The sequence below is a fragment of the Gouania willdenowi genome, chromosome 5, assembly GCF_900634775.1.
Source record: "Gouania willdenowi chromosome 5, fGouWil2.1, whole genome shotgun sequence".
NCBI classification, from domain to species: domain Eukaryota; kingdom Metazoa; phylum Chordata; class Actinopteri; order Blenniiformes; family Gobiesocidae; genus Gouania; species Gouania willdenowi.
The window spans coordinates 27,050,842-27,077,727 of record NC_041048.1 but is presented as its reverse complement, the minus strand read 5'-3'; the positions used below and the strand labels follow the sequence as shown (position 1 = coordinate 27,077,727).

The 26,886-nt window shown below is 38.1% G+C and overlaps 2 protein-coding genes across 2 annotated transcripts in view; both read right to left on the bottom strand.

The window, feature by feature from the left end:
* Nucleotides 1-438: 438 nt before the first annotated feature.
* Nucleotides 439-18,605, bottom strand: tgm2b (transglutaminase 2b). Its single transcript, XM_028447161.1, has 13 exons — nucleotides 18,462-18,605; nucleotides 12,743-12,922; nucleotides 9,307-9,525; nucleotides 8,620-8,738; nucleotides 7,497-7,625; nucleotides 7,211-7,388; nucleotides 6,933-7,065; nucleotides 5,879-5,982; nucleotides 5,552-5,791; nucleotides 3,793-4,068; nucleotides 3,564-3,724; nucleotides 3,213-3,349; nucleotides 439-2,842 (listed from the first exon to the last, which is right to left on the bottom strand). The coding sequence occupies exons 1-13, from the start codon at nucleotides 18,469-18,471 to the stop codon at nucleotides 2,692-2,694; spliced, it is 2,037 nt and encodes a 678-aa protein (XP_028302962.1). The 5' UTR covers nucleotides 18,472-18,605; the 3' UTR covers nucleotides 439-2,691.
* Nucleotides 18,606-25,130: 6,525 nt separating this feature from the next.
* Nucleotides 25,131-26,886, bottom strand: part of quob (quattro b) — a 35,802-nt gene continuing 34,046 nt past the window's right edge. Inside the window, exons 22-24 of the mRNA XM_028447323.1 lie at nucleotides 26,646-26,857; nucleotides 25,664-25,718; nucleotides 25,131-25,571 (exon numbers count right to left, since the gene is read on the bottom strand). Of these exons, the coding sequence (XP_028303124.1) occupies nucleotides 25,680-25,718; nucleotides 26,646-26,857 (251 nt within the window). The 3' untranslated portion in view covers nucleotides 25,131-25,571; nucleotides 25,664-25,679. The remainder of the gene's footprint in view (nucleotides 25,572-25,663; nucleotides 25,719-26,645; nucleotides 26,858-26,886) is intronic.

Here is a 26,886-nt window from a genome sequence, read left to right as displayed (position 1 = left end):
TCTTCAGAACTCTACTCAGTAGTCAGCGTTGCACTTATCATCTTATTGCAGAAGATGTCAAGATTAGCTGGGAGGATTGGTTCACCACCAGCAGCCTGAAAGATACAACATTCCTACCATCACTACTATTGAAGGCCGAAGAAATGGCTTCTCCTGGTTGCCCAAAAAGAGGCACAACAACAATGCATAAGCAGCATGTATAAAGAAATGCCAAATTGATCATCAATCAAAGGAAGGGATGACGAAAGACGGAACAGTTTGGAGAAATCTTTGTCCCTGAAGTGCTGCACAGGGAAAGTGCTAACGAAAAATAGAAAAAACATCAAATAAACAGCCCAACCCACCACTACTTATTTACTCCGTACTGCACCAACATTTTCACAAAATAATAAGGCAAGGCAAGGCAAATTTATTTGTACAGTGCATTTCATATACAAGGCAAGTCAATGTGCTTTACATGATCAAAAAGTGCAACAGAAAACATTCAACAGGTTAAAATCAATAAGAACATTTAAAATCATCAGTAAACTCAATTAAAATCATCAATAATAATGATTGCTATAGTGCTATCAAGTACTTTTTCTCTGGGCAGTTCTGGTGACAGTCCTCATTATGTAAACCTTTAAATGTGAGACAAATAAAGAACACTAAAACAATTAGTTTAATAATACACTTGCATGTCTTGAGTGAAACCTAAAAATCTAAAAATACGAAGAACTATATTCTAATGAAAACAAGTCGCGTTCTGTAGAGCTGTGTTGTAGAAGGAAGTGGAAATGTTGTATTTAAGCCTAGCTGGTAGCTCAGTTGAGGAAAATGGACTTGATTTTTTTCTAGAAGAGGTTTTACCTCTTATTCTAGACCTAGAGGCTTCTTAAGTAGCTGACCAGTTTGGATGTCGTGAAGTCCAGGTGCCACAACTAGAGTTGTCACCTTTCAGAAAAGAAAATAAGGGACACCCATGGGACCGTGACCACAATCCTCAAAAATAGAAACGTTTTCATAGAACAGTGTTTCCCAAACGTTATTGCCCCATGTACCCCTAGCTCATGTTGTTATTAGTGTCTGCAGACTCGTCTGAACTTTTTCCGTGTCTTGTCCAACATTAACCTTGAATTTAAGCTTTTTATTCATTTACTTCTGATTTTTTGTTCATTTTAGAATTTGAACTTCACCTTTTGGTGTATTTTAAAGAGTTGTGCAACAAATTATGATTGATGGGTGAAAAAAAAAAGTCTGTCCGTGTTGAAAAAAAAAAAAAACTGAAACATTTGTGTTCCTCCTGAAAGGTGTTCCAGTATACCTAGGGCAGGGGTCTGCAACCATTATTCTCAAAGGAGCCATTTTGCTTCCTCTCACCTGGATTAAAATTCTTCCGGAACCAAACAATAAACCTTCTCAATGAAGACAATATAGTGTAGAAAATTCTTGTTACAATTATATCAAATAATATTATTAATAATAATTTAGAAAAAATAGTATTTGTATTTGTATTTGTAGTGCCACAAAAAAATCACTTGAATTTAACTTGAACATGAAAAAACAAGTTGAACACGATCATGTCGGTCAACACATACTAATTGCTAGATTCTTGCAACATATCAAGCATGCATATTACTGTAATCTGGCACGTTGGCACCTAATAAAATATTTCCCCACACAAATAAAATCTCTATTTTCTTCCAGAAGAGTCTTTTTGTTGAATTAGTTTTCTTACCAGGGATTTAAAACATAAGGTTAACCACAGCAGCAAGTAAAGGTTATGGTTGATGACAAATTGTTTTATCATGATTTTATTTGGTGTCATTTTCATTTATCATTACCACCCTCTGTAAGAAATAACAATTCATTATTTTAATATTGTCACAGGTTGCAGACCCCTGTCCCTAGGGGTACACATACCCCAGTTTGGGAAAACCTAGAACATACAGAAACCTCTACAAACATTTTTTTACCTTGGGAATATATATATAATATAAAATAAAATATTATTGTATTTATTTATTTATTTAATGGTAACCTATAAGTATGATTTTTGTTATAAGGCCATACATATTATGCCTATTTATATTGTCTAATACTACTGTAATAATAAATAAATGATCTTTCATTTGACTTTAAAATCTCCACATCCTAAACATTAAATCAAATCATAGTCTTTCAAATTAATCAATTTTACAAGCTTACAATCCAACCATGATGTGCCTTACTGTATCAGCCTCAGGAGATGATGGATGTATGAAGAACTTCTCAGATTGTTCATATCTACAGTGTTGTTCTGAGCAGAGACTGTGTCATGTACTGAGAGTGCATCGTACTGAAATTGTATATGCACATGCGCACTACCAAAAAATTTATTTTTGCTTAAAAAAAATAAATAAAATTAAAATACTAATAAGTTTTGTTTACAAAGGGAACACGTGTTTTATTTGTTTAATGGATTATGTGAGGGTTAGGGTTTTAATCTCAGTACAGAGGTAAACTCAGTATGTGACACTGATGTAGTGTGTCGTCTCTCTCTCTCTCTCCCCAACAGTCCGTGAAACCACAACACACACAGCCAGGTACACAGGATACACCACAGGCAGCGGTGGTCCTACGTAGATCCCACCGCGACGATGTTGCTGGCCTTGGCATTTCCTGCGTTTTTGTGTGCGACAATGTAAGACCATCAGTGAGGATTGAAGCGCTCTACTTCCCAATGATTACATTTCTGTAGCCCTTGACATGACAAAGCTTGTTACTGTCAAAGTCAACCACCAGTTTCCTGAGACCAGACTGGGTGGGGGTGAAGTATATCTTTACTTTGGCATCCTGTCCGGGTCCAACTGAGGAGGCAAGCCTGAAAGATAAACATTGGAGCATTACGACTGTGACAGCATGCTTTTATATCTGTCCTCTAGTCTCACAAATACTGTACATAGATCATAAAATTGATGAACACTTTTTTTTTTATTTGAGTAGTCAGTGATTTTGGCGCAAACAATGTTAAGTAACAATGACATAACCTTTGGAGACATAATAGGCCATTATTGGGGAGTCCAGACCTGAATGATGTATAAGAATGTACACATTGCAGAGTTTGGCTGAACAATTTTATCTACTGAGAGATTTTAAAAGGCCAAAAGGAAGTTTAATGATATGTTTGTGATTTTCTACCCCTCCTTATTAGAGTAACAAAAAACTCAGCGATAACAAAGCAATCATAAAACCTTTCAGTGACGGCACGTCCACCCGTCAGGTTGGCCCCTTCGATGCTGAAGCAGCAGTTCTCCAGTGGCTCAGGTAGTGGGTTTTGGAGGGTAATCTCTGCAGCCAGCTTTCGGTTTTCCTTTGGTTCACCAAGGATCTGTAAATTACACCAAAACATTAGTTGTTAGTCAATAAATGTCTCAAATAGTAGTAGATGCACCACAAGTCTGCTCAGATCTGGGGGAACGTTGCATGTTCTTGCACTTAGTTTTCTTGAGCCACTTTCTCATTTTAAAACCTAATGAGGTTTTTGTGTGTAGGTTTTAATTAGTAAGTTTGGTTTATGCCTGTTATTGGATGATGATACTCACCCTGACTTTGATCTCTGGGTTTTCCAGCACAATATTTCTCACTGCCAGTGTTGTCCCACCAGTGGAGTAGTCAAAAAGGAGAGCTGCCAGTCGGATTAGGTTATCCTCTGTGAGCTGATCGCCATATTTGGAGTAGTTCAGCCTCAATGGAATACGTCTCTCTGGATTGAAAAAATGAAGAGAGAATATATGTTTCGAAAATCTGAGTGTTTAATGAACTTATCCTCACCTGCTCCTGGGGAGAGCTCCACATTGAGCAAATCTTTAAAGCCACAGTTTCCTCCCAGAAAGCCATTGTATGACAGGGCGCATGACCCAAACACCAGGCGACACTTTTTCTCGCTTTGTGTGTTGTTGGTAACAACAACAAACACGTCAAAGTCACAACCCTTTCTCATTTCTGATGTGACTTTGATGGTGAGGTGAAGACCTTGGTTTTGCTGCTGATGGAGCAGCTTGTTTTCGTGATTAGCCTTTTTGAAGACCTCCCGCTCTTCATCAGATCCTGTAAGTACATCAGGACACTGTTTTGTTAGCAGTGTTGGGTGGTAACGTTTTACAAATAACACGTTTACGTGCCACCGTCACTTTTGACAGTAACTAGTACTCTTGTGCAATATATTTTAAAGAAATAAACTCAATTAATGTTACAATATGGTGCATTTGTCCGTTACTTTGCTAGCTGCAGTGTACTTCCTGGTTACAGTGGCGCTACACATTTTTGTGGAATGCCATGCCAAACACATTAAAACAGAAGAAGAAGTATTGTCTGCATGTCTCTGTTTAATATAACGTGCGCTAATCATGGCGAGTCAATGCGAGAGCAGGACGAGCCTCTCAAAGTGGAAATACGTGCATTATTTAACCAATCTGCCTCCAAAAGATACATGCATCGGCGAAGCTCTACGTTAACCCTGCGTTGGTGGACATACTGGATGTGAGGGAAGGCCCTCCACCGAAACAACAATTTTAAACAATTTTTGACCAGACAGGGACAGAATAGCAAAGTCTTTGCACGGTATGTTGTTGAAAATATGCAGCTTTTCGTTACTGTGGAGTCACCTGCTTTCAGCAGCTCGTTAGCCTGATACCATGTCCCTAAAAATAATCCTAACCTTATCCCTAAGATGCTACATACGTGTACTTCAGTAACCGTACCAATAGCACCGGGGGTTGTCCGTACAGGAAATGTACACTTTCTTATACTTTAGGGGTGTTTTTGATAATTAATGTTGTAACAAGGCTCAAAAAAGTTGATTTGCATGATATAAGACCTTTAAGCTGTAAGTGAACATTATAAGGGCTAAACACAACCATTTTTATTTTGCTGAAGCCACTTTAATTTTTGATCTTTGATTCTGAATAATATTCAGGTTGTTTAGTGTTATTTATTTGGGGATTCCTTGCAACATTTTCGGTTTCTGCTGGTCTCAGGTAAATAAATTGATTGAAAAAAAAATACTTAGTGTTTCAGTCAGATTGGTGTTTGTAAAGACAAATACTGAGCAGAGTTCAGTACTGTGAATGCAAATGATAAGAAACTGTAGGGTTGGATTCAATACATTTTCAATTAGCAGAGGCTTCTATACAAAGCAATGGTAATACAGGAGCAGTAGGGGTAGGCTGGATTCAAACCACTGACCCTCTGATTACAAGCCAGCTTCCTTAAACACTATTCCTCCACTGCAGTTATATTTAACATAAAAAAAAAGAAACAGCACTTTATTGTTTACTATGAGTAGTAGCTCAGTCCGTAGGGACATGGATTGGGAACTGGGGGGGTTGCCGGCTCAAGTCTTGTTGTGGACCAAAAAATGGTTGTTGTTCTGGTAGTTGGAGAGGTGCCCGTGAGCAAGACACCGAACCCCAACACTGCTCTGGTCCACTCCCTTCATAGTAAAAGCAGCCCCACTTTGACATATCTCCATTAATACACTATATTGTGGCTGCAGATACACAGGCATCTAATATAGTGCTGATATCACTACCTTCAGGATACTTGTAGAGATAAGTGATGTCCTCTCTGGCGTCACTACCAACCCTCTTCGTGCTGATCTTCTGACCCACAACTGCACTAGTTACAACGTCTGAGGTGCTGCCATCTTTCTTCTTCATGAATGTAACAACATCGGCATTGACCTCAGCAAAGACAAATGGGGCGTCATACTTGAAAGTGAGCTCCCCTTCCTTGATGGCCCTGACAGGGATCGGGCCACAGCAGTACACTCCTAAAACATTAATAAACTACAATGGTTACACACCATAGAAGCATTTTTAACAGAAAACTAAGTGTTACTTATAAAGCTTTTTGTTACCGTCACTTTTCTCTTGAGGTGTGGGGTCACTGGCCTGCCAGCCATGGTAGTCAGGTTTCAGATCAGGCCTTGTCATCCAACTCTCTACCCAGCAGTGATAGTTCCTACCAACACATATTACACTGATATAGATCACACTCACCCAGAACTTAACTTTCTGGCTTTTATCACTTCTGAAATGGAGCTTGACTTAGTGATTTCAAGATTAAATTGAATTAGCACAAATTAATTAACTGTATGATTATGCAAATCATCACACTTTGGATCAAAAGTCAAAAGCTGAACAATAAAGCTATGTTAGTGTTACTAATTCATGATAGAAATGTCTTTGGAGTCAGCTTTCAAATACACGTAATATCCCTGTATACAGTATGTGTGCATTTGTCATTTTGGAGATTTATATCTCTATTTATATAATCAGCAATTCATTTTGTCGCCATGTCAGAACTACTTTTTGTATTTTGTCCCATAGAGAGTCTAGGGTGAAATAGTATTTAAATCCAACATTTTAGTGCTTAGGTACGTGTCATCCTGTTCCGTGGACGTTACGATTTTATTCTTAAGAAAAGCAGGACAATTTATAGAAATAGAAAGACACTTTAAAACAGGGAGGTCTATGCTAGCATCACAACCATCAGATACCTTTAACCTCATATAACCTGTTGGAGTTACTGTATGTGAATGCCACACTTTCTTAAGTATTGACTACATCACAGTTTGTCAAACACAGAGACCTCCACTAGTATGTGTTTAAAGTGCTTTTTTATTGCATATTCAGCTCTTAAATGGCCTCTCATTCTGACTAGTACATTTTAATCCTTTGTCAGTTGAGCTGTTTTTGTAATTTGGGTTGAGCAGATGGCTGAGGTTTTTAGCACAGGTTGTTTTTTCATTAATAGTTTTATAGTTCAGGAGATAAAGACTGATTCTTACTGACGTTATGCCTTTAGGTTCAATTGGCGAAACTCTTGAGCTACACCCAAAAAACAGAAACATGGTGGCCTTCTTGAAAAGCTTTAAAATATCCATTTTTTTATTTGAAAATATTTCTAACCAGATCATTTCTCTCGACTGGATGAGATCGCCATTTTCATCAATGTAGCGTTCAATCAGCAGGTTGCCGTTTGTGTCATGGGCAGACAGGTAGTTGGTGACGACTCTGCAGGGGATTCCCAAAGCTCTGGAAACTTAAATGGAACACACAACACTTGAGGTAGACGATGTTTGCATCAAGGAAGTGTGCTTGCATGGTGTCTTAGTGTGACGACAGGATGCTTGGCAACTGTGTTTCTTAAAGATAACCCCTCAAACTCAGTTTCTGTCCTATCTTACCAGAGCAGGCCACTGCAGCAAACACCCAGCACTGTCCGTAGCGCACAGGTTGACAGGCCTGTGTGTCCCAATTGCGCAAAATCTCCACACTGCCCTTCCAAAACATGGGACTTACGCCATCTTCGTAGCCATCTGTCCATTTACCCAACAGCACCCCATTGTCATCATTACAGTTCACCTGACACAGAAATAACAGGAGGTAAATATACATTTCAAAACTGTAACAAATGAGGTTGCAGAAAAGGTAATACTAAAAAAAAAAATCATCAGAAATAGACAGACATACCATAGCACTGAGTACTCGGGATACATAAATGGGATTTCTTCTTTTTGCGCAGTCTTTGCTGGGATTTTGTAGATATTTGGGGTTCATGTCCAGAATCCTCAGGCAAACATCCAAGATATCGCTTTCGAACTGATCCACAAAAATATAATTTTTTTTGTTTGTTTGTTTATTTTTAGCAGTGAAATCATGAAAATTTTCTTACAAAAAACAAACACCAAAGTGATGGAATTATCCTGTCCTGCTGTAATGCTTATGACAGTATATGAACAATAATGACCAATGTAGGCTTGTCATAAGTGCACAGATAAGCAGTGTTACCACTCCTATCTATAATCACAGATAATATCTATTATGAATAAATTGTAATAATACTAATAGGATAACATTTTCATTTGTTTGTTATCAACATCTGTATCAGGTATCTTGTCTGCATCTGGGACAATATAAGAAGGCAGATTAGAGATAGAAGAGCAATCAAGGAAATAGTTCATGTAGTAATTACAAATACATTCAACACTTCTACAGTTCAAAGCTCTGCCTTGGTTGTGGTTTTCCCACAACTGCTGAAGGGAAAATGGAGTTAACACAAACTAAGGATTTACAGTGGCTTACATGATGAACATGAGCTCCCAAACCACTCTCTCCTCTTTTTCTTGTTCAGTTTTGAAAGCCTCAACTCCATTGGAGAGGAGTCTGCACTTTATGTTGATAGATGTGGAATGCAGCAAACCACATAAGGAGAGTTTAAAATATGACAGTCAAATGGACCAAAAGAAGAAAATGCATGAATCATTGAAGCGACCCAAACCCTGAGAGGCAGCTTAGTGTTTATCTTTGGTAAAACTATTTATGTTTGCTAAGTGTGGGTAAAAATATGCACAGGTCACCATGAACAGGAGACTCCATTTGTAGCTTGAAAAAGTATGTGAGCCCCTAACTAGTACATAACTGTTATTTATAATGTTGCAATTGTGTTATTAATTTTGACAAGTTACAAGTTAAAGAATGTGTTCCTATTGTCAGAACAGGCATATTTCTAATGCTTGGCTGTAACGTGTTTGCCATGTGGAATTATGTTTTTAATGAAATGTTGTGGTGAATACGTCACTGTTGGTGTTGGTACCTGGCCAAAGTTCCAGGGCGTTGATATGGGATGTTTGTAGCTGCCCCTGAAAATGATCCCATCCTGAGACAACACATACTCGCCCAAACTCTGCTGGTTGTTCATGTACACGGCATCCGCTGTTACCAGGACACAATCAATGCAAGACATGAAGAAACCAAAGGATGAGAAATGATAGATACTGGGTTTTCAAGTAGTTTTACTGACAAACTAACATTTATTTACATGTTGCATCTCAACAACTGTCAAACTCTACAACATAAACATCCAAAGTCTGCCAAGAAACAGTTTTTATGTTTCTCTTTTATTTTATGTTTCATTTTATTGCTTTAAAAGTAACATTGGACATTAGAGACCTTTGTATAAAATATTGAAAACAAATCAGTTATCAATTCGTTATCAAATTTAAACAAACAATTCATATTTTTTAAGTCTCAACATACATCCTTAAATCCAAAATATTCTACAATAGGAAAAACCTTTTAACCAAAGGAATTGAATCTATATCATCAAGATGACCCTTCATGTTTATGTTTTACCGGCACATTGATCTAACAAATTTCCAACCTTACTTGCTGACTACTTCCCTTTTATGGTTGACACATAATCCCCTAAACACATTCACAAACCTTCAGAGCATGAAGTTCTGCATCATGATGACAATTACCATATGATCTGTTTACCCACCTGGGCACCAGGGGTTAAAGAGCAGGATAAACTCAATCCGCCCTGACTGGTTCAGGGTCAGGGTGTAGCGGCCTATGGGCGCGTCAGGGGCTGAGCAGACAGACAGGGCCACCATGTCTCCGGGGGGGCTGACAACAGCAGCGCTCCAGTGGGAGGTGTCAATGTTAGCGGACAGACCAAAGGAGACCCTGGTGCCATGCTGCTCCGAGGGTTGAGGACCTGCATGTAAACCAAACAAGTGAGTCAAGAGGTCTCAGCATATTTGTGAAAGTGGTTTTCCCAGCCCTTGCTAAAGACATCTCTTACATGTTTGGAATTCCTTACCATACATGAACAACATAAATAATCATTATTAATCTATTTCACTTAATGGTAGTTCATCTGTTTGAATAAGTTACATAACATTATCAGCTGTGCTTCATTCTGTTCAATCAAGTATAAGGCTCTAAGCTGCTTTCATTGGCTTTGGGAATCATCTACTTGAGAATCACAACTTTAGCTAATTAAGCAATATTACACGATACTGTTGTCGGCACAAGGCTGTAAATAATCACACCAGTGCTGATATTTCACACAACAGCACATGATATTGCTTTTATACAGTTCTACAACTGCATTTTATTAGTTAACAGTAATAAGTGGCAAAAGATAATTTATTTGATTTATTTTTATTTTATTTATTCAGTTTATTTCTGACATGGTTACATTCACTTTTTTTTTTTTACTTTTTTTTTTGTACATGCCAAAAAAGGAGATGAGAGAAGCAGTTTGCTTATCTGGGTCCCGTCCCCTGTTTTACCATCGCAAATTTACATGGGTTTACATGTCTCTCTGGTCAAACATTCTTGAGTTGTTCTGAACAGTCCTTTTTTGTGTATTCTCATCTGTACTCAGTGTTGTCTTTTTTTTTAATTTTTTTTTTTTATTCCTCCTCCTCTCTATCGTTGTTTGTGTTGGCCTTGTTCCCTGCCAGACGTTGTTACCATTCCTCCAGTTCAAGAACAGTTCCTCTTTCGAAGGTGTTTGGAAGGTTTTTCCCTTTTCATCCATAATGTTACCACTCGGGAATGTCTCTTTGGACACACAAGTTTGCAGCTTGTTTTGTCTCTACATCAAGGTTAATCCATAATGATTTTTTGGTTTATTTAATAATTTGGCTGTGCCAACAAAAACAGTGCAACAAGTAGAGAGCACACATGCTACTTTCACACTGTAGGCAAATGCGACCCAAATCCGATCTTTTTGCCCATATGCGACGTGTATCCGATTTGTTCAAGATTCAGATTTTAATGAACTCTTCATCATTGAAGCCGCTAACATCGCTATCCCAACGCTGTTGACTCAGACCAGCAGCAGATGTGGGGAGAGTTCTTCTGCTCCCCACGCAACGTCCTGTAAGTTTGTTAGCTTAGTTTGGGCTGGAGATTTCTGGTAGTCCTGTTTTTGTCTTTATGTAGTGTTAGTCAGGTTGGCAAGGGTGAATTGATATTTTCTTTTATTATTTGTTTTAATTTTAAATGATTTATTTTTAAATTTCGGAACGCCTACAGTACATACAAGTTTGAAAGTGTCAGCATTTTGTGCGTTTCATAGTCAATGACGAAACAGTGCTTTTTCCTGGTACGGCTGCACAGTCTCACTCCACTGTAAGGAGGAGGAGGCCACACCCTCTTCCAAAAGCACATTGCTGCTCTGCCTCTGGCCTCATAACATGTTTTTATGTGTTTGCCCATGTGCAGTCAGTTCACCAAGATGAAAACCATTTACGTAAAAGGTCTCTACTCCCTTTTATTTTATTCTGTTGGTATTTTGAGGAGAACTTTTGTTAATAAATACTTTGAAAACATTTGATTTCTGTTTGGCGTCTTTTATGTTGCGGCCCCTCAAGCCTTTTGGTCTAACATCCTGGAGGGGGCCGTAACAATACACACAAAAAATCGGCGTTTTTGAAAAAAATCCAAATTGTGCATTAAGACCTGCAGTGTGAACATAGTGACAGTGTACTGCAGTGTGTACACAAGATGTAACAGTAATTAATGGTATTTAGATCGGCTGTACAGCGGAGTGATATGATCCCTAAGAAGTCCCAGTGTGTTGTTGCCCTATATCAGCACTCTTGGAATGAATCACTTGGTCGGAACTAACTGTTGTGTAATGTGGCATAAGGCTGCTGCTTCTAACCATTAACATGTGTAACTGTAACAGACCACATTATCAATGCATATACATACACTTTCTTTTCCTGTCTGCAAACAGCTTTTCCTGAGGAAAGACGATTGGTAGAGTGGAACTCTTGCAAGTGAAAGTGTTGAAATGATGGATGGTAAAAAGAAAAGCGAGTGTAAAGTTCATAAGTCCTACAGGAAAGTTTTGGAGATAAACAATGGAAAAAGACAGTGTAACGTGACAAAGAGTATTACGTGATTGTTCCCATGTGGAAGGAAGAGGCACTAATTTCCTTTCTTGACTTTAATAACAGCAGTAGGGTTGACAAAGAAATGGGCAGCACTCTTAAGTTCCCAAGTGAGAACAAAGCCAATACATTCCACTCTAAATATACCACACAATTATGAGATTGCTTTGTGGCGGTTCACAGGGTCAGCAGTAAGACCTTTATCATTCCTTATTTTGATAAATGACTTGTCTAATGTTTTTAATATATATATTCTCTGTTAATGTTTACAAATGATACAACTTTAGTCCTTTCTCATTCAAAGTTTATTTTGCTAATGAAGAGTGCTAGTGTTGGCTTTACAAAATTTGCTGGTTCAGACTGAACTAACTTGTGTTTTGATGACTAACCTTATCATTTCTAGTGGTAGAAAACCATACAGTCAGAATGCAATTACATTTAGATTGAGTCTGCTGAGAAGCCTCAAGTATCAAAAACAATATTCTTGGGGACTATTATTGATGAGAGTATATGTTGGAGAATACAAACAGAAATAAACTAAATAAATGAAAAATAAATGAATCTATTGGTATAATAGGGAAAGTTGATCATCTGGACACATCACACTGTTTTCAAACTCTAATACAGTTTAGTTGATCCTTATCTCTGAGCGTTTTGTTAGGATTGTGACTCCATTAGTCACATACCTGTACATAAGCCGCTATTTTTGACATCAATATCTTACAAATGTGTGTATTTATTTAGAATATTGCTGAGAAATTGAAGCGTTACTTTAAAGTAAATTCACAGATTCATATATATATATATATATGGGGAGGCCTTGAATAAGCCCTTCAAACCTTTTGCCTTTTCCTGCTCTACTTATTGCTTATTTTTTGTGCAAATAAAAAAAAAACAAATTCATAAGAAGTTGCTTTGCGCTTCTCCAAATGATCTTGATGCTGTGAACTGGCACTTATTGTATTTTAATGGTCAGTACACACACAGTGGGAGAGCCATAAAAATAAACATGATTGTAGTCACCTGTTTCTGCAGTACATTGAAGAGAGCTGCTTCCAGGTTGGTAGCTTCCAGAGCGAGGATACAGGCTGATTGTGAATGGTTGGCCTCGCCTCACTATCAGACGATCAGTCCCATTGAGTTCAGTACGATGATCGCTGTTGTTGAACTCACACTCCAAGTTCCACCGGTCGATGTCCAATGCTTTGGAAACAAAAACAAAGAGTGAGTTAATGAGATCTAGAGAAGGTAAGAGCATTTGATCATGAGTGCATCTCTCTTTGTGATGAAGATACAATCTTAAATGAAAACACTACATGACTACAATCATATTGTTATAGACAATCAAGTATTGAAAACTTCAACTTTCTCAACCAAATGCCCAGATGAAGGCTTCTGATACACAACTTTAACCCCAGTTCCCTAAGCTCATTCATAATATTAATTTATTCATCTTTCTGACCCGCCTATTCCTGATCATGGACGGACGGACAAACAACCACTCACACTCACTCCTGTGTGCAATCAGGAGACTCCAATGAACTAAACATACATGTTTTATGATGGTGGGAGGAGACCAGAGAACCCAGAGAAAACCCCCACAAGCATGGGAAAAACATGCACACTCCAGACAGAAAGGAGTCAATTGTCCACCACAGGGTTTGAACTCAGGAATCTCTTGCTGTGAGGCAGCAGTGCTAACCTCTTCTAACCTCAGTTAGAACACACAAAACATAAGAGGGTGTAGGAAGGTTTTGTGATGTGATGGATTGCTGGTAGTGTAGAGGAAGCACAAATCTGAAGACAATGCTTGGCTGGGAGCCCTTCATCATTAAACTGAGGCAGTATTGCCTGATAAATGACTTATAAGTAGCATAATGCACCCATACACAAACCAAAAATATTCAAATACTTTAAACAGAGCTCTGAAATCAATAGGTTATCTGCTGTATGTATGTTATGTATGTTTCAATGAACTCAATGTGCAAGGTAATTTAAAGGTGGAGTCCGTAAGTCCTGTTGAGAAAAACTTTTTTGTTATACTGGGTGAAATGGTCCTTCTTTCTTGTGAGTAGTCAATATTATTGTTTTCAAAAAAGGAACAAATAGAATCAGACATCTGTAGCACCTGCAATCCTGTAAAAACTCTAAACAATCCCTGCCATTTGGTCCACATGGAAAGAATCAATCAGATGCCTACATGTCTAATCCTGCCCATGCCCCCTGTTTTTTTGGAATGGTCTGAAAGTGGCTCCAAAAAACAGGCAAGTCTGGGAAAATAAACCTCAAATACTATGTAGCTATTGTTCTTCCAACAATTGGAGATGTGTGAAAAACAGCTTAATACTGGACCTTTAAAATCATTATTTAAGGTTAAATGAAATGCAGACCCACTGTTAATGTGTGAGATTAATTAGTATGACAGTTTTTTCTATAATAATGTAACTGAGGTTCTAACTTCCTGTTTGTAAAGAAAGATTGCTCCCTCCCTACTTTCAGTCTATGGTCCTCCTGCTGGTGTCTTGCCACTGATTGGGCATCCCCCTTGTAAATAAAGCCTGGCTGTCAAATAAAAGCCCTGCTGCTGTCAAAGCTAAGCACAGCATGAGAGAAGAAAAATCCTTCCCTGGTGTTTTATGTGAGGTACATGAATCAGACCCTAATGTTAGACATGGCTCAGATGTTTTAGTGACCACTGTTTCAATCAAAGACACAAAAAGCGTGTCTATCATGGAACAGCTGTGGATTAGAGTCAGGAGACCATTAGAACTAGTATTTAGCCTTAACATTCTCCATGGCAATAGACTCCCGATTGATCCACCGACCAATGTCAAAATGTAGATAAGCCCGGGAGCAAAAATAGCTACCTTATCTAACTTCATCATTGTGAACTTCCCCAAATTTAGATTGTCAGGCACTTTTTTATTTGTTGAATACATAAATAACCCCTTGATGATGAAATCTTGACCTGTTATCTAGCGTCACCATCAGGCCAAACTTTTAAATTATAATTGATGTATCTTCAAAAATGTACTGACAACATTAAAGACCACCACAGTGTGAACCCTGGTGTTATGGTGTATGATATCTCCTGCAGCACCACCATAATAATAATAGTAGTACATTTTATTTACTTTTACTATACTTTTCATTCAGGGAATATCAGAGTGCTACAAGAAAACACACCCATTTAAAAACATTAACAATTAAAAGCCTTCTTAAAAAGATATGTTTTCAATATAGCTACAAAAGAGTCCAGGTTTTGTCATTATCTCAGTTCCATGAGGAGGCTGTTCCAAAGCCTTGGCTCAGCAGAGCAGAAGGCTCTGTCCCCCATTGGTTCGGTGCTTGGTGTTAGGAACGTGAAGGTGGAGGCTACTGGATGACCTGAAGGTGCGGGTGGACGCATCTTATACAAACCCCGCGTAAACAAGCAGCGCAAGCATTTATGAATCAAAAAAACTAATCGAATAGTTCTGGAACCGGACGTTAGGAACTGGTTCCTATTTGTACCCAGTTCTCGGTGCCCAATCCTATGCAGCAGACAAAAACTTGTTCAGAGAATAAATTCTTGTGATTATCAGGTCTCCTTGGCAGACTGAAGGAATTTTTTCTGTAAACCGCTCACAATTTTCAACTAAAGTATATTTAGAACCGGTTCTCGGTGTCCAGCCCTAGTCAGGAACAGTTAGAAGAGGACAGAGTTTGGCAATATTTCGGAGATGGAAAAATTACATTTTACACAGGTGTTTGATATGTTTAGAGAAAGTTTGCTGAAGGTTGAATCGGATGCCCAGATTTCTGACTGCAGAGGAAAGATTTATGGTCTGATTTTCAAAAATGATATATATATGGTATAGATGAGGGGTGAGTCTGATGAGATGTGCCAACAAGTATTGCCTCAGTTTTGGTGCTGTTGAGTTGGAGGAAATTAAATGCATCCATGCCTTTAACTCCTCAAGGCATGCCATGACTCATGTCAGAGATGCAGATGGATTTGGGGCAGCTTGGATATAGAGTTGCGTGTCATCAGCATAACAGTGGTAGGAGATCCCATTTTTGCTGATGACGTCAGGTCAAACTTTCAGTCTTAGAGTTAGTGTCTGCTGGAGGGTCAATAGTCTCATTCTCATCAGATTAGAATGACTCTCAATCAGGGTCGTCCTGAACACAATCCTCTGACTCAGACACATCCTCCTCTATGTCACTTTTACTGTGAAAGAGCTGTTCCAAAACCTCATTAACAGTAAACCTTTTCCTAGAAGTTATTTTTAAGAAAGCGAGAGAGAGTTTTACACAGCTAAAACAGCTTGGGGTCAAATTGACCTCAAAGGAACACCAATGCGTATAATACTGTATGTGTTCAGCACATTGAGAAAAACTTTTTTTTTATGATAAACATTGAATGGGGTCAAAATGACCTCTAGGATAATAGGAGGGTTAAGTGCACACTTACAACATACTTTCTAATACAACATTTGTCAATGCAGTTGATTGACCCTGGTCAATCAACTAAATGTATTTTCCTGTATTGAGCAACATTGAGCAATGATAGCTACATTATTGTACCTCCTCGTCAAAATTTTCTTCCACTCAGATGTAAACTAGAATGAGAGCCTTTTCAAAACCAAACTGAATCAGCTGGGCCTTGCGTGAACACGTTTTTAAGTGTTGAAAACTAGTTTTCACAGGTGACTGTCGATGCTCTATAAGGTTAAAGAAAGGCAATAGGCTGAAGTGAACAGTTAAATGTGCTGAGGACATTGGTGATTGTCCATTTGTCATCTTTGTGGGAAACTGGGACGTCATTCATCTTCCTCATCGGGAATTCACAAGCCACAATATACATTTCTTTTTTTTTTATCATTATATCTTATTTTTGGTTCAACATTAATCAAACTATACAAATAATTTTTCAACTTAATAGATTATGAAAACTTTCATTCTTTGTATCTCTTATTTTCCAAGTATACGATCATCAATGTACTTTACAAGTGCATTTATTACAATCCTGGTAAGATCATCATGGTTGAAGGAAAGTTTTTTTTAGCTAGCGGCAAATGGGAAGAGGCAAATACAGTAAACACTTCTCATCCAGTGGGGGGGACTTACAGGCGAACACAGAACTATTCTGTTTTCAAGGTAACGCCCAAACTGACCTCAGGTCTTCATCACAAACATGTTCACTTTCATTACAACTTTCTGTGCTTCATACTGATGGAAACTAAGCATCACTAACAAATCAAAACAGATTTGATTATGGTCATTAGTGGAATTGGTAAGAAGGTAATGTAGCAAGATTTCTAGCAATCTAGCTCTTATTATCACGTTTCTGTAGCAGAAACCCGTCTTACTGTAATCTAAAGATCCATATACAAACTGACATAAGCTTATCATGTGAAAGCTTGTCTTTTTGTATGGAACCAGAATTTAATTGATCATTTATAGTTCATTTTCCTAATGTGAATCAATGAATCTGAACTGGATGTTTAACATGCCAAGCCTTCATAAGGCTATAAAGTGTGCAAAGTGTGTGCGTGTGTGTGTGCGTGTGTGTGTGTGTGTGTGTGCGTGCGTGTGTGTGTGTGTGTGTGTGTGTGTGTGTGTGTGTGTGTGTGTGTGCGTGTGTGTGCGTGTGTGTGTGCGTGTGTGTGTGTGCGTGCGTGTGTGTGCGTGCGTGTGTGTGTGCGTGTGTGTGTGTGTGTGTGTGTGTGTGTGTGTGTGTGTGTGTAGGCTCCAGCTGCTCTCAGCTGTTACTGTTTTTGTCCCAGAGTAACAATCATCTACTTAAAGATGAGGTTAAACCCTTTTAGGTCCTTGAGTGTCTAGTGAGTGTGCATTCTTCAATGATGTCACCAATCAGGATGTGATGAAATACAGGAGTGCCCAATGATTGAATTGTATATAGACTTGATTTTATATAGCGCTTTATCCCTACACTGAAGTAGGTTCAAAGCGCTTTACAATATCAACTCATTCACCCATTCACACTCAGATTCACACAACAATGGGACAAAGCTTCCATGCAAGGCACTAGTCGACCATTGGGGGCAACTTAGGGTTTATTTTCTTGTCCAAGGACACTTCGATGCATAGGCAGGGATCAAACCCCCAACCTCTCGATCAGAAGACGACATCTCTGCCACGGTTGCCCCATGAATGAAACCTTGATTTGCACAGACGTGCATCCATTATCATTTATCATATTGTGTAACATGTGATTATATATATATATATTTTTAACACTTTAATGTCCATACCTATAAAAGCATCTATTTATATTATTTGTTATATGAAACATGACATACCAGCCAAGCTACATTTAGCTCTTGGGACTTCAGTTTGGCAAATGTGCTGTTCACTTTAAAACTCACTGACAGTCACATCTAAAATAAGGTTGATGTCTTTATTCATGGACACACAAAAACAGAAAATTTGAATTAAAAACCAAAGCAAACCATATAATGTTGCGTTCATAATACAAAAACATTGATTTGAGATGTAACCCCCCCCCCAAAAAAAAACAAAAAAAAACAGAAAAAGCAAACAAACATGGGTTTAGGGGTATTACATTTGATAAGATTAGCACGACTCCCTATAATGCCCCACATATCAAATGTTTGAAACCTCTGCATTAGACAGTAAACAAAAAAATATTTTGTTATCCTTAAAAGTCTCAGCTTATGGTTGGTGTGTGACATCATAAGTACAACAGAGAAAAGCAAATAGTAGTTCTGCTTACCTTGTGCCATGCTGTGCGTTGCAGGACAAACACAGACTGCCGCTATGTGAGCTGTATTTGTGGCCAGCCTAGTGGGAGGGTGTGACACGACCCTCCCCTAAAAACACAGGGGGAGAGCTGTGGAAGAACACTGAGGTTCAGAGCGAAGACTGTAGCTCAGCTGCCAGTGTTATTATCAAGGGCCGTGTTATGAGACAAAGGGAGGTTGTCAGAATTTTGTGGGAATCATGATGAGATAATTCCTATTAGTTCAATTTAAAGGATTTGCAACCACTGTTTTGAAAAACTAAAATACTTAATATTGTTTTTTAGTTACATGTAAAAAAAATGTTATGACCTTGTTATAGAGTAATGGTTAAATAGTGTAGCCATGATAATATGAATATGGCAGAGGGTCGCGGGTTCAAGTACCCTTGCGGACAAAAAGAAAAAAAAAAAACGGTAACTGGTAGGTGCCAGACTACTTCTCGAGCACTGCCAAGGTGCCCTTGAGTAGGGTACCAAACCCCAACATTGCTCCCTTCATTGTAAAGAATAATAATAATAATAATAATAATAATAATAATAATAATAATAATAATAATAATAATAATAATAATAATAAGAGTAGTATATATAAAACACTACACCTGCAAACATTTACTTTTATGAGGATAAATTAAGGGGACAGCTTTTAAACCTCCTGTGTAGAGTTTGCATGTTCTCCCAATGGGTGCTTGTATTTACTTTGGCTTATTCACTCAGGTTCCCTGAGGTTAAAACACATTTATAGGTTTTATTGGAGTTTCTAAAGTGTTGATTCTTCGATGTGTGCATGCATGTTTTTATGCGGTAGCCCAGCAGGTCGGTCTTCCTGTGCACTCTACCTTTTGCCCTCTGCACAAACCCTGAATAGCAAGAGTTTTTAACTATTTGTCTTTGATAGTGTTTCTCCACCACTGTGCAGTTCAATATTGTTTGGTGTGTCAACTTTACTTAACTGCCCAAAAAATTCTAACAGCAATTGATTTGTATTGTTGGACTTCTTTGCATTTATGTTGGCTGACACTCATTTAAATAGCATTCTGGGCAATGGGGACTGTTGTAAATTGCTTTATACAAATAAAGTTAATTTGAATTGAACACTTGCCAGCAGAAACATATGAAATTGTCATTGGTGGTCTCAATTTGCAATGTGCCTACCCAACCCTAGTGGTCACGGCACGTCACTGGTTTGATGGGCTGTCTGACAGCTGTTGCTCAGTCCCCGCCCCTTTCCCGGAGCTAGATTTTCTGCTTGAAAGGTAATTACTGCTGCTTGATTTACCTTTAAGTGTTGTTACCCTAACCCCTAACCCTAAACCTACTTCACCCCACTAGATCCCTCCATCTAACCCAAAAAATGCAAAAATGGCTCCAAAGGTGTCATAATTTAGCAAATTACACTCATTGATAGCCTTCATTACACCTTATTCATGCTAATGACAAATATTGATAGAGTAATGTCGGCCTTTTGTATAAAACTTCAAACTTCCTGTGCGCTACAATGCATTCTGCAGTCAGCCATTGTTTTCTAATGAAATTTGATCAGCAAATTATCTTCAACCATGTGGCCCTGAAAAGACAACTTTACCACCATTATCTGGGTTGCACGGAGACTTCCTTTTTAGGTTTGGGGTATTAAAACGTATGGAAACGTCACTCCACGCACTAATAGGGAGTAGAGACCCCAGGGCATCAGGACAGCGCGTCTTTTGCACCTCACAAAGCGCCCTCAATCAATTTAGTGTGTTTCCCTGAAGAAAATTCCCTCTGATGAATATGTAAAGTAGGCCGATCTCATAAGGGGCGCAAAAAAATGGAAGGGGGAAATACAAATAAATTAATGCAGTGGACGAAATTCAATTCATCAACTCTGGAACTGTTTGCGGTGATTGTTTTAGCACCGGAAAATAGTACGACTGACAAGCAGGTGCAAACACACACGCAGAGATCCGTTGCAGTAAACGTTTACACAAAACACAGTGGAGATAGAAAAAAATGCTCTAGTTAACCTTTCTAGTATGAAAAAATAATTTAAATAAAACAATTGTCAATATTAACAGCCAGTGACTAAGAAAATGCAGAGTGAAGTGTGTGTGAGGGAGAGAAAAAGCTGCACACCCGCAGCGGTGTGTGTGGAGTCTGGTGTGGCTGTGGTGGAGAGAGGATGCTGTGAGCGCTATGGACGCACTACTCCAGTGATGTTTTGAACGTGTCGTGTTAATGGAAGGCCAGAATTGGCTGATCAGATGCGTAAATTACGATGATTGAGAATTTTCACATATGAGAGTGTGGTGACACAGTGCTACTCAGGACCTCAGACCTGCTGGATGATGGTCATCTTCAAATGATGCAGACTGATTGACAGACTGTGTTGCCGCATTAACTCAGATCGATGGCCGATCAATAAGACGGTTTCTGTCCAAATCTGTTTTTCATTGACTGATCAGAGCAAAGTTACAGGACTTGGCAGAGCAGCCACATTAAATTAGGGGGAAAAAATATTAGGTTTTAAAGTAGTTTTTTTTTAAAAAAAAACATTTTTATTTGTTTATTTAGTTTTAAACCTTATTAAATGTGTGTGTCCATCTGCCTCCAATTTAACTTCCTCAAATGTCATTGTGTGCTTCTGTGCACTCACCTCTCCATATCGAACGAGCAAAACGGTCATTTAAATTGGGTGGTCTCCACCACTTCTACACGTGCGCTAATCATTGCTGCAATCTTAGTGAATTCCTCCCAGCAGGTGAGAAAACTGCGTCACCAAAGGATTTAGGGACACAACTGGTTAACCACCCTTTATTTCAGATCTTAATGAATTCGCCCCTTAGTATCTTCTAATTCTAAATTTGTTTTTTCATTGCAGCTGTGTGTTACTAAAATCTGACACACAAAGCAACATTTTACCATTATGATGTATGTAATAGACTTTTACTTCACTGTACTTCCAAGGGTAATGGAAACCCAGTTACTGTATAAGATGTAACATATGGGAGAACCAACCTTAAATGAGCTGTGTCGCCAGTTTGGGATAATTTGTTTAAATAAGGATTTTAATGCACTATTGACAGATTATTGATGGAATAATACAATGAAATGTGGCAACACTGAGAAAATCAAGAAATGCAACAGGAACACACTGTTTTTATGGCATTATTACTAAACATGACCTTTGTGTCATGAAATCATTTATTTGTTTTGTATTTGGTTTGTATCACTGTGGTTTTCTTTTGGTGTTTTTATTTACCCTCAAGCCCTATCCTTCCCTCTCTCTCTCTCTTGCTAATCTGACCCAGGTGTCCCATTCGTAATCACCCTCTTTATTTAGGTTTGGTCCTTCTCTGTGAATGAGTGTTCATCTGTCGGCAGGTGAGCCTTTCCTAGATATAGGTATAAGCCTCAACCATAGCCTGTCACAGTTAAGCTGCTATCCGGAGTTTCTGAGAAACATTTCAGTGTCCCGCCCTAAACAGCCTCACTTCCTCCCACTACCTCTCCCAATCTACCAGAAGCCACGCCTCTACTTTTCTGCATACGCATCACGGAACATAATAAGGTCAAATCGGGTCGCATTGATATAGGTTTATGGGTCAGGTAAGAGCCAAAATCATATTTAACTGTTTGCTGTTGTGACGCACGGTCTTGTTTCTGTGCACACTTCCACACTCACTTTGATTGACAGTCTCAAAAACAGGAAGTTAAAGCCTATTGGCTGGGCACACACATTTTTTTGCATTTCAAAAGAATCATACATAAACATAGATTTCTCAGAAACTCCGAATATCAGCTTTAATCTTAATGCTTCCTGTCATAGTCATTCATCATCTGACTTTTAATAAACTGTTGTGTTTGGATCTGTGCTGCAACCCTGGGGGTACTTGATTAAAAAAAAAACCCCTTATCCTACCATTACATCATGTTCTGAAAAACACAGACTGCTAGATATTAACAACATGATTAAACTTAAAAGAGCATGTCTAATTTACAAGGTCTTGCATTCCTTCACTCCCCCACCTCTAAAGGAGTTTATTAAACATAACGAACATTCTGAAATGTCAACACGAGCCACCACCAGAAGGGACCTGGGGATACCTCATAGATGTACTACCTTTGGCCAAACTCTACTATCTGTCCAAGGCGGTGTGGTGTGTGCAATAGTGGTGTGTGTGCAATAGTGAGTAGACTGTAATAGTGAGTAGTGTCTGGTTCATGAATGTGTGTGTTTTTTTTTTTGTATGTATGGAATTAATTAACCTTATGTGTGGCATTATGAACTTTTGGTATTGTGCATGGTTTACTGTCTTATTTTGTATATAGCCCCATGTGACCCCAGCCCCTTGTAACCCAGCCCTGTGTGACCCTGGCCCCATTTATGACAACAGATGGAAAATAGCCACTGGCTACAATCTGACGTGTTTACATTCATGTATTTTTTATTCATGTATGTCCATTATCATGCACTGTCCCAATCAAATAAATAAATAAATAAACCCTGAAGGTATTGCACAAAAGTGGGAAAAAAACCAGGATAAAGGAGAATGTGTGGTTAGACAAAGTCTGGTCGGTGTTATCTTGGATAAATTGGTTGCACGTTTGCTGAGGCAGGATAAAGAGACAAGACCTCGTGAAGCCGGCTGTGGATGTTTGAGATAACTGGGCGTTGACGGCTTTCTTATAAAAACCATGAATTCGATCACAGAATCATCAATGAAAGGATCACCGACGTGCAATTTTATAAGCCGTGAAATCCCTCTATTAGGGTGGCGGTGTTTGCATATACACCAACAACTGGTGCACCAATGGTGAGCTAGTCTCATGTCACTGCTCCCCTGATGTAAAACTACTGACTATAAAATGCAGACATTGTTCTTCCCTGATCTGTTATAACTTTTGGCATTTTATAAAACTCCACGTTTTTCACATTCTGACGGATTAGGACAGCCCAAAACATGGCAATAGTTCACCATTTCCTCAAAATTCAGGATTTGCTCGTTTGTGTGCTGTTTGTATAATGGGATTACCTCCAAAATGGCGACTTCTGGATTGATGACGGGCCGTGAAAACCCTCTATAATGTGAAATCCTTCAGATCCAACAGTACAGTAGCCATTTTCTTATTTTTAGGACACACTTGAAAAACATATCTTCTATTAGTTAAATTGCAGTCATAATGAGTAAAGTCAGATTATTTAGTATCCTGTTTTATTAACAAGAAAATTCCTAATAAACCATCTGCCTTCTTTTTGTCTTTTTACATGTTCTTCTCGATATGATAATAAAAAAAATACTAAAACCAAAAGTCTACGAACAAATTAAATGACTATAATATTTGGGTAAAGAAACATGTACTGTATAAAAACCATGGACATTCTGTAAAACACTCATTTAACACAGCAGAGCCACAACCCTTTTAGGTCCTTGAGTGTCTACTCTAGTGAGTGTTCATTCTTCAATGATGTCACCAATAGATAGGCAACACTATTATAACACAGGCTGTGAGTAGGATTTTAGATTTGAGCTTTGGTGTTTAATATCTTTCTCTGTGAAAAGTGTATGTTCTCACTTTTGTTCCTAACCATACTTCTCAACTTCAAGGTGTACCATGCTTCTTGCTGTGTAACTTAGAAGCATAGATGTCAATAACTTAGTTACAGTACTAAGAAACACGTTACTCAAACATGACCACTTTATTCAGTGACGGGTAATCTAACATGTTACTATTTCAAGTTATTATTTATAAATAATAACTTGAATAAATTACTGCTGTTTCTATTCATGTCATTTTCCTCACATATGTGACAATCAGTAATCAAATTACTTTTTTAAAGTAACTGGACAACCTACCTTGAGAAGGCTCCACCACCTTCTGAAGAACAAAACTATTGGCAATGAATTCTCAGCAGTGTCCAGATAATTTTCTAGATCAGGGGTGTCAAACTCATTTTAGTTCAGGGGCCAAATACGGACCAGTTTGATCTCAAGTGGGCTGCAGATAATAGGTAAGTAATAGGTGATGGATATAAGTCCCTGTAGGATCTAAACCTACATTTACTTGATTTTGGGAATAATTTGAGTTAAATTACAGGATTTTTTATTTTTTTTAAATTGAGTTCTTTTACCAATTTGCTTTTAAAAATGATTGCCATCATGTGATATAAACATGGGAAAACTGTGAGAGCTGGGAAATATTGTAAAGTTTTATTAAATGTGTGCATTTTGAGGGACTGCAAAATCTACAAACGATTTAGTTGGTAATTTATTCTTCATGTTTTTTCTATAATTTTTATTTTCTCATGTAGGCCAAATTGTAGGCATAATTGAGTTTGACACGTGTGTTCTAGATAAGAATTCATCATCAGACTGAACTTCCTGACGAATGTTGGCATGAACTTATGATTGTGGGCATGGTTTAATACAGATTTGAAAAAAGTTTTTTGCCCACATATTACATCAAAGTAAATCTGCATTAGACAACACTGGTTTACAGCACCAGTTGAAGGATATGTATTAGTACGTACACAACCTGGAGTGTATACTGTATTTAGAGTGCTGTCATAAAGGAGGTGCAGACAAGGATTCAGAAATAAAACTAATTTATTCACTGTGAAAAGTGTGTATTTCAAACTGTAGGCCATAAAATCATTAATGCAAAATGATGAAATGATAAGGACAAAAATGAGGCAATGTGTGTTAACTTTAAAAAAAAATTACAAAAGGTGCACAGGTTGTTGTTATATTTGCCACAATATCTACAAACGATTTAGGACATACATTTATAACATACTTAAAACACATAACTTATTATTTTGTTAATGCAACAAGCACAGCCAAAAACATTTTCATTCTTATGTTTCAATTTTAAATATCGAGTGACTTACAGTGCAAAGTCAAAGGTGAATTTAAACAATTTATTGAAATGATTTGTCCCCGTGATGCTTTAAGAAACAAAAAAAAAAAAAAAAACAACTATTACAGACAGACTCTAAACTATTGCTTTAGTGCTTATATAAAGGCTATATTTACAGCATGGCAACAAATGGTGTTCGGAACAGGGGAAACACTCTTTGCTTTTCAAAGGTTGCAAAAATATCTGTAAAGGAAATAAAAGTTGTAAATACAAACAGTTTATTATTACATACATGTTCACATATTTAAAACAAAGCTAAACTGTGGCATATTTACCTTATGGTCATTCAGGTCAAACCTCAGTGGACTTTCCAAGGCTTGAGCGCCGAACCTGAAAATTCACAGAATTGCAGATAAGTGTGTATATAAATATACATCGGCCTCATAATTAATATATCGAACCACATTTAAATCATTCTGTCACTATAAGGGTTTCTCAATCCTCGGGCTGTGACACACTAGTGTGATTATCAGCTGTACCAAGTAAAACCTTTAAAGATGTATGACTGACATGTTGAAAACAAATATTTTGCATGCATTCACCACTAATGGACAATATAAATGGCTGTTTACAGATCAAAAATAATCTGCAAAAAAGCAAAGCAGTGAATTAGAAAGATTTGAAACATTACTATACAAGGTTTTACTTTATCTCTTTTTGGCCGGTATAATTACACTTGCTTGCAGACCTTTTATCACAAAATAGCAGGTATGCGGGTATCTCCATATGTTAGCTATATCATATATTGTATCAGCAATCAGTCCCACTATAAACAGTATGGGCGAGTTGCTCTTTCCTCCCACCCAAGGCATCAGAAAGTTTGCATTCATGTGATGTACACAGTATACACAATACTCATCCGGCCAGTAACCTATCAACTGCTTCCTGAGACCCATAGACCCTGCCTTCTCCTTCCTGATCCATATCCTAGCAGACATGTGTCTACAGAGATAAGGTGGTGTTGTGCAGTTAATGTATATTTTATTGTTTTCTGCAGACACAAAGCAGATGGATGATTTGATTAGAAACATTTGCCCATCTGTACAAATTGGGAGAACTCCATCTGTGCCCAAAGCTGAATGCAAAAGAAGGATGTTATCACCCCTATCAAGTCACCAATCATCTTACCACACTTTAGAAGAAAAAAATCAGTCTGCGCTCACAGCTACTGTGCCATCCGTTCTCAAACTAAGGTCCTAAATCACTCTACATATTATGACACAAATGCACGTTACATTAAACTCATTTGTATTTTACCTTATTGAAGGCCTGATCCTTGCTCTTGTTTGGTGATCTGAGATTGAATGCCACTTGTGGTTGAGTTTTCTCTGAAGATCCCCCTTTCACCTCTTTAACAGTGATCACAGATGTGCAGACTGAGGGGCTCTCCTCCACTTCTCCCACGGCTGAGTAAAAGCTGTGACCAGAACAGCCACTTATGCTTTCTCCTGATGACTCAGAGCTGTCCACTGGGAAATACAAATATGGACAGTCTCAT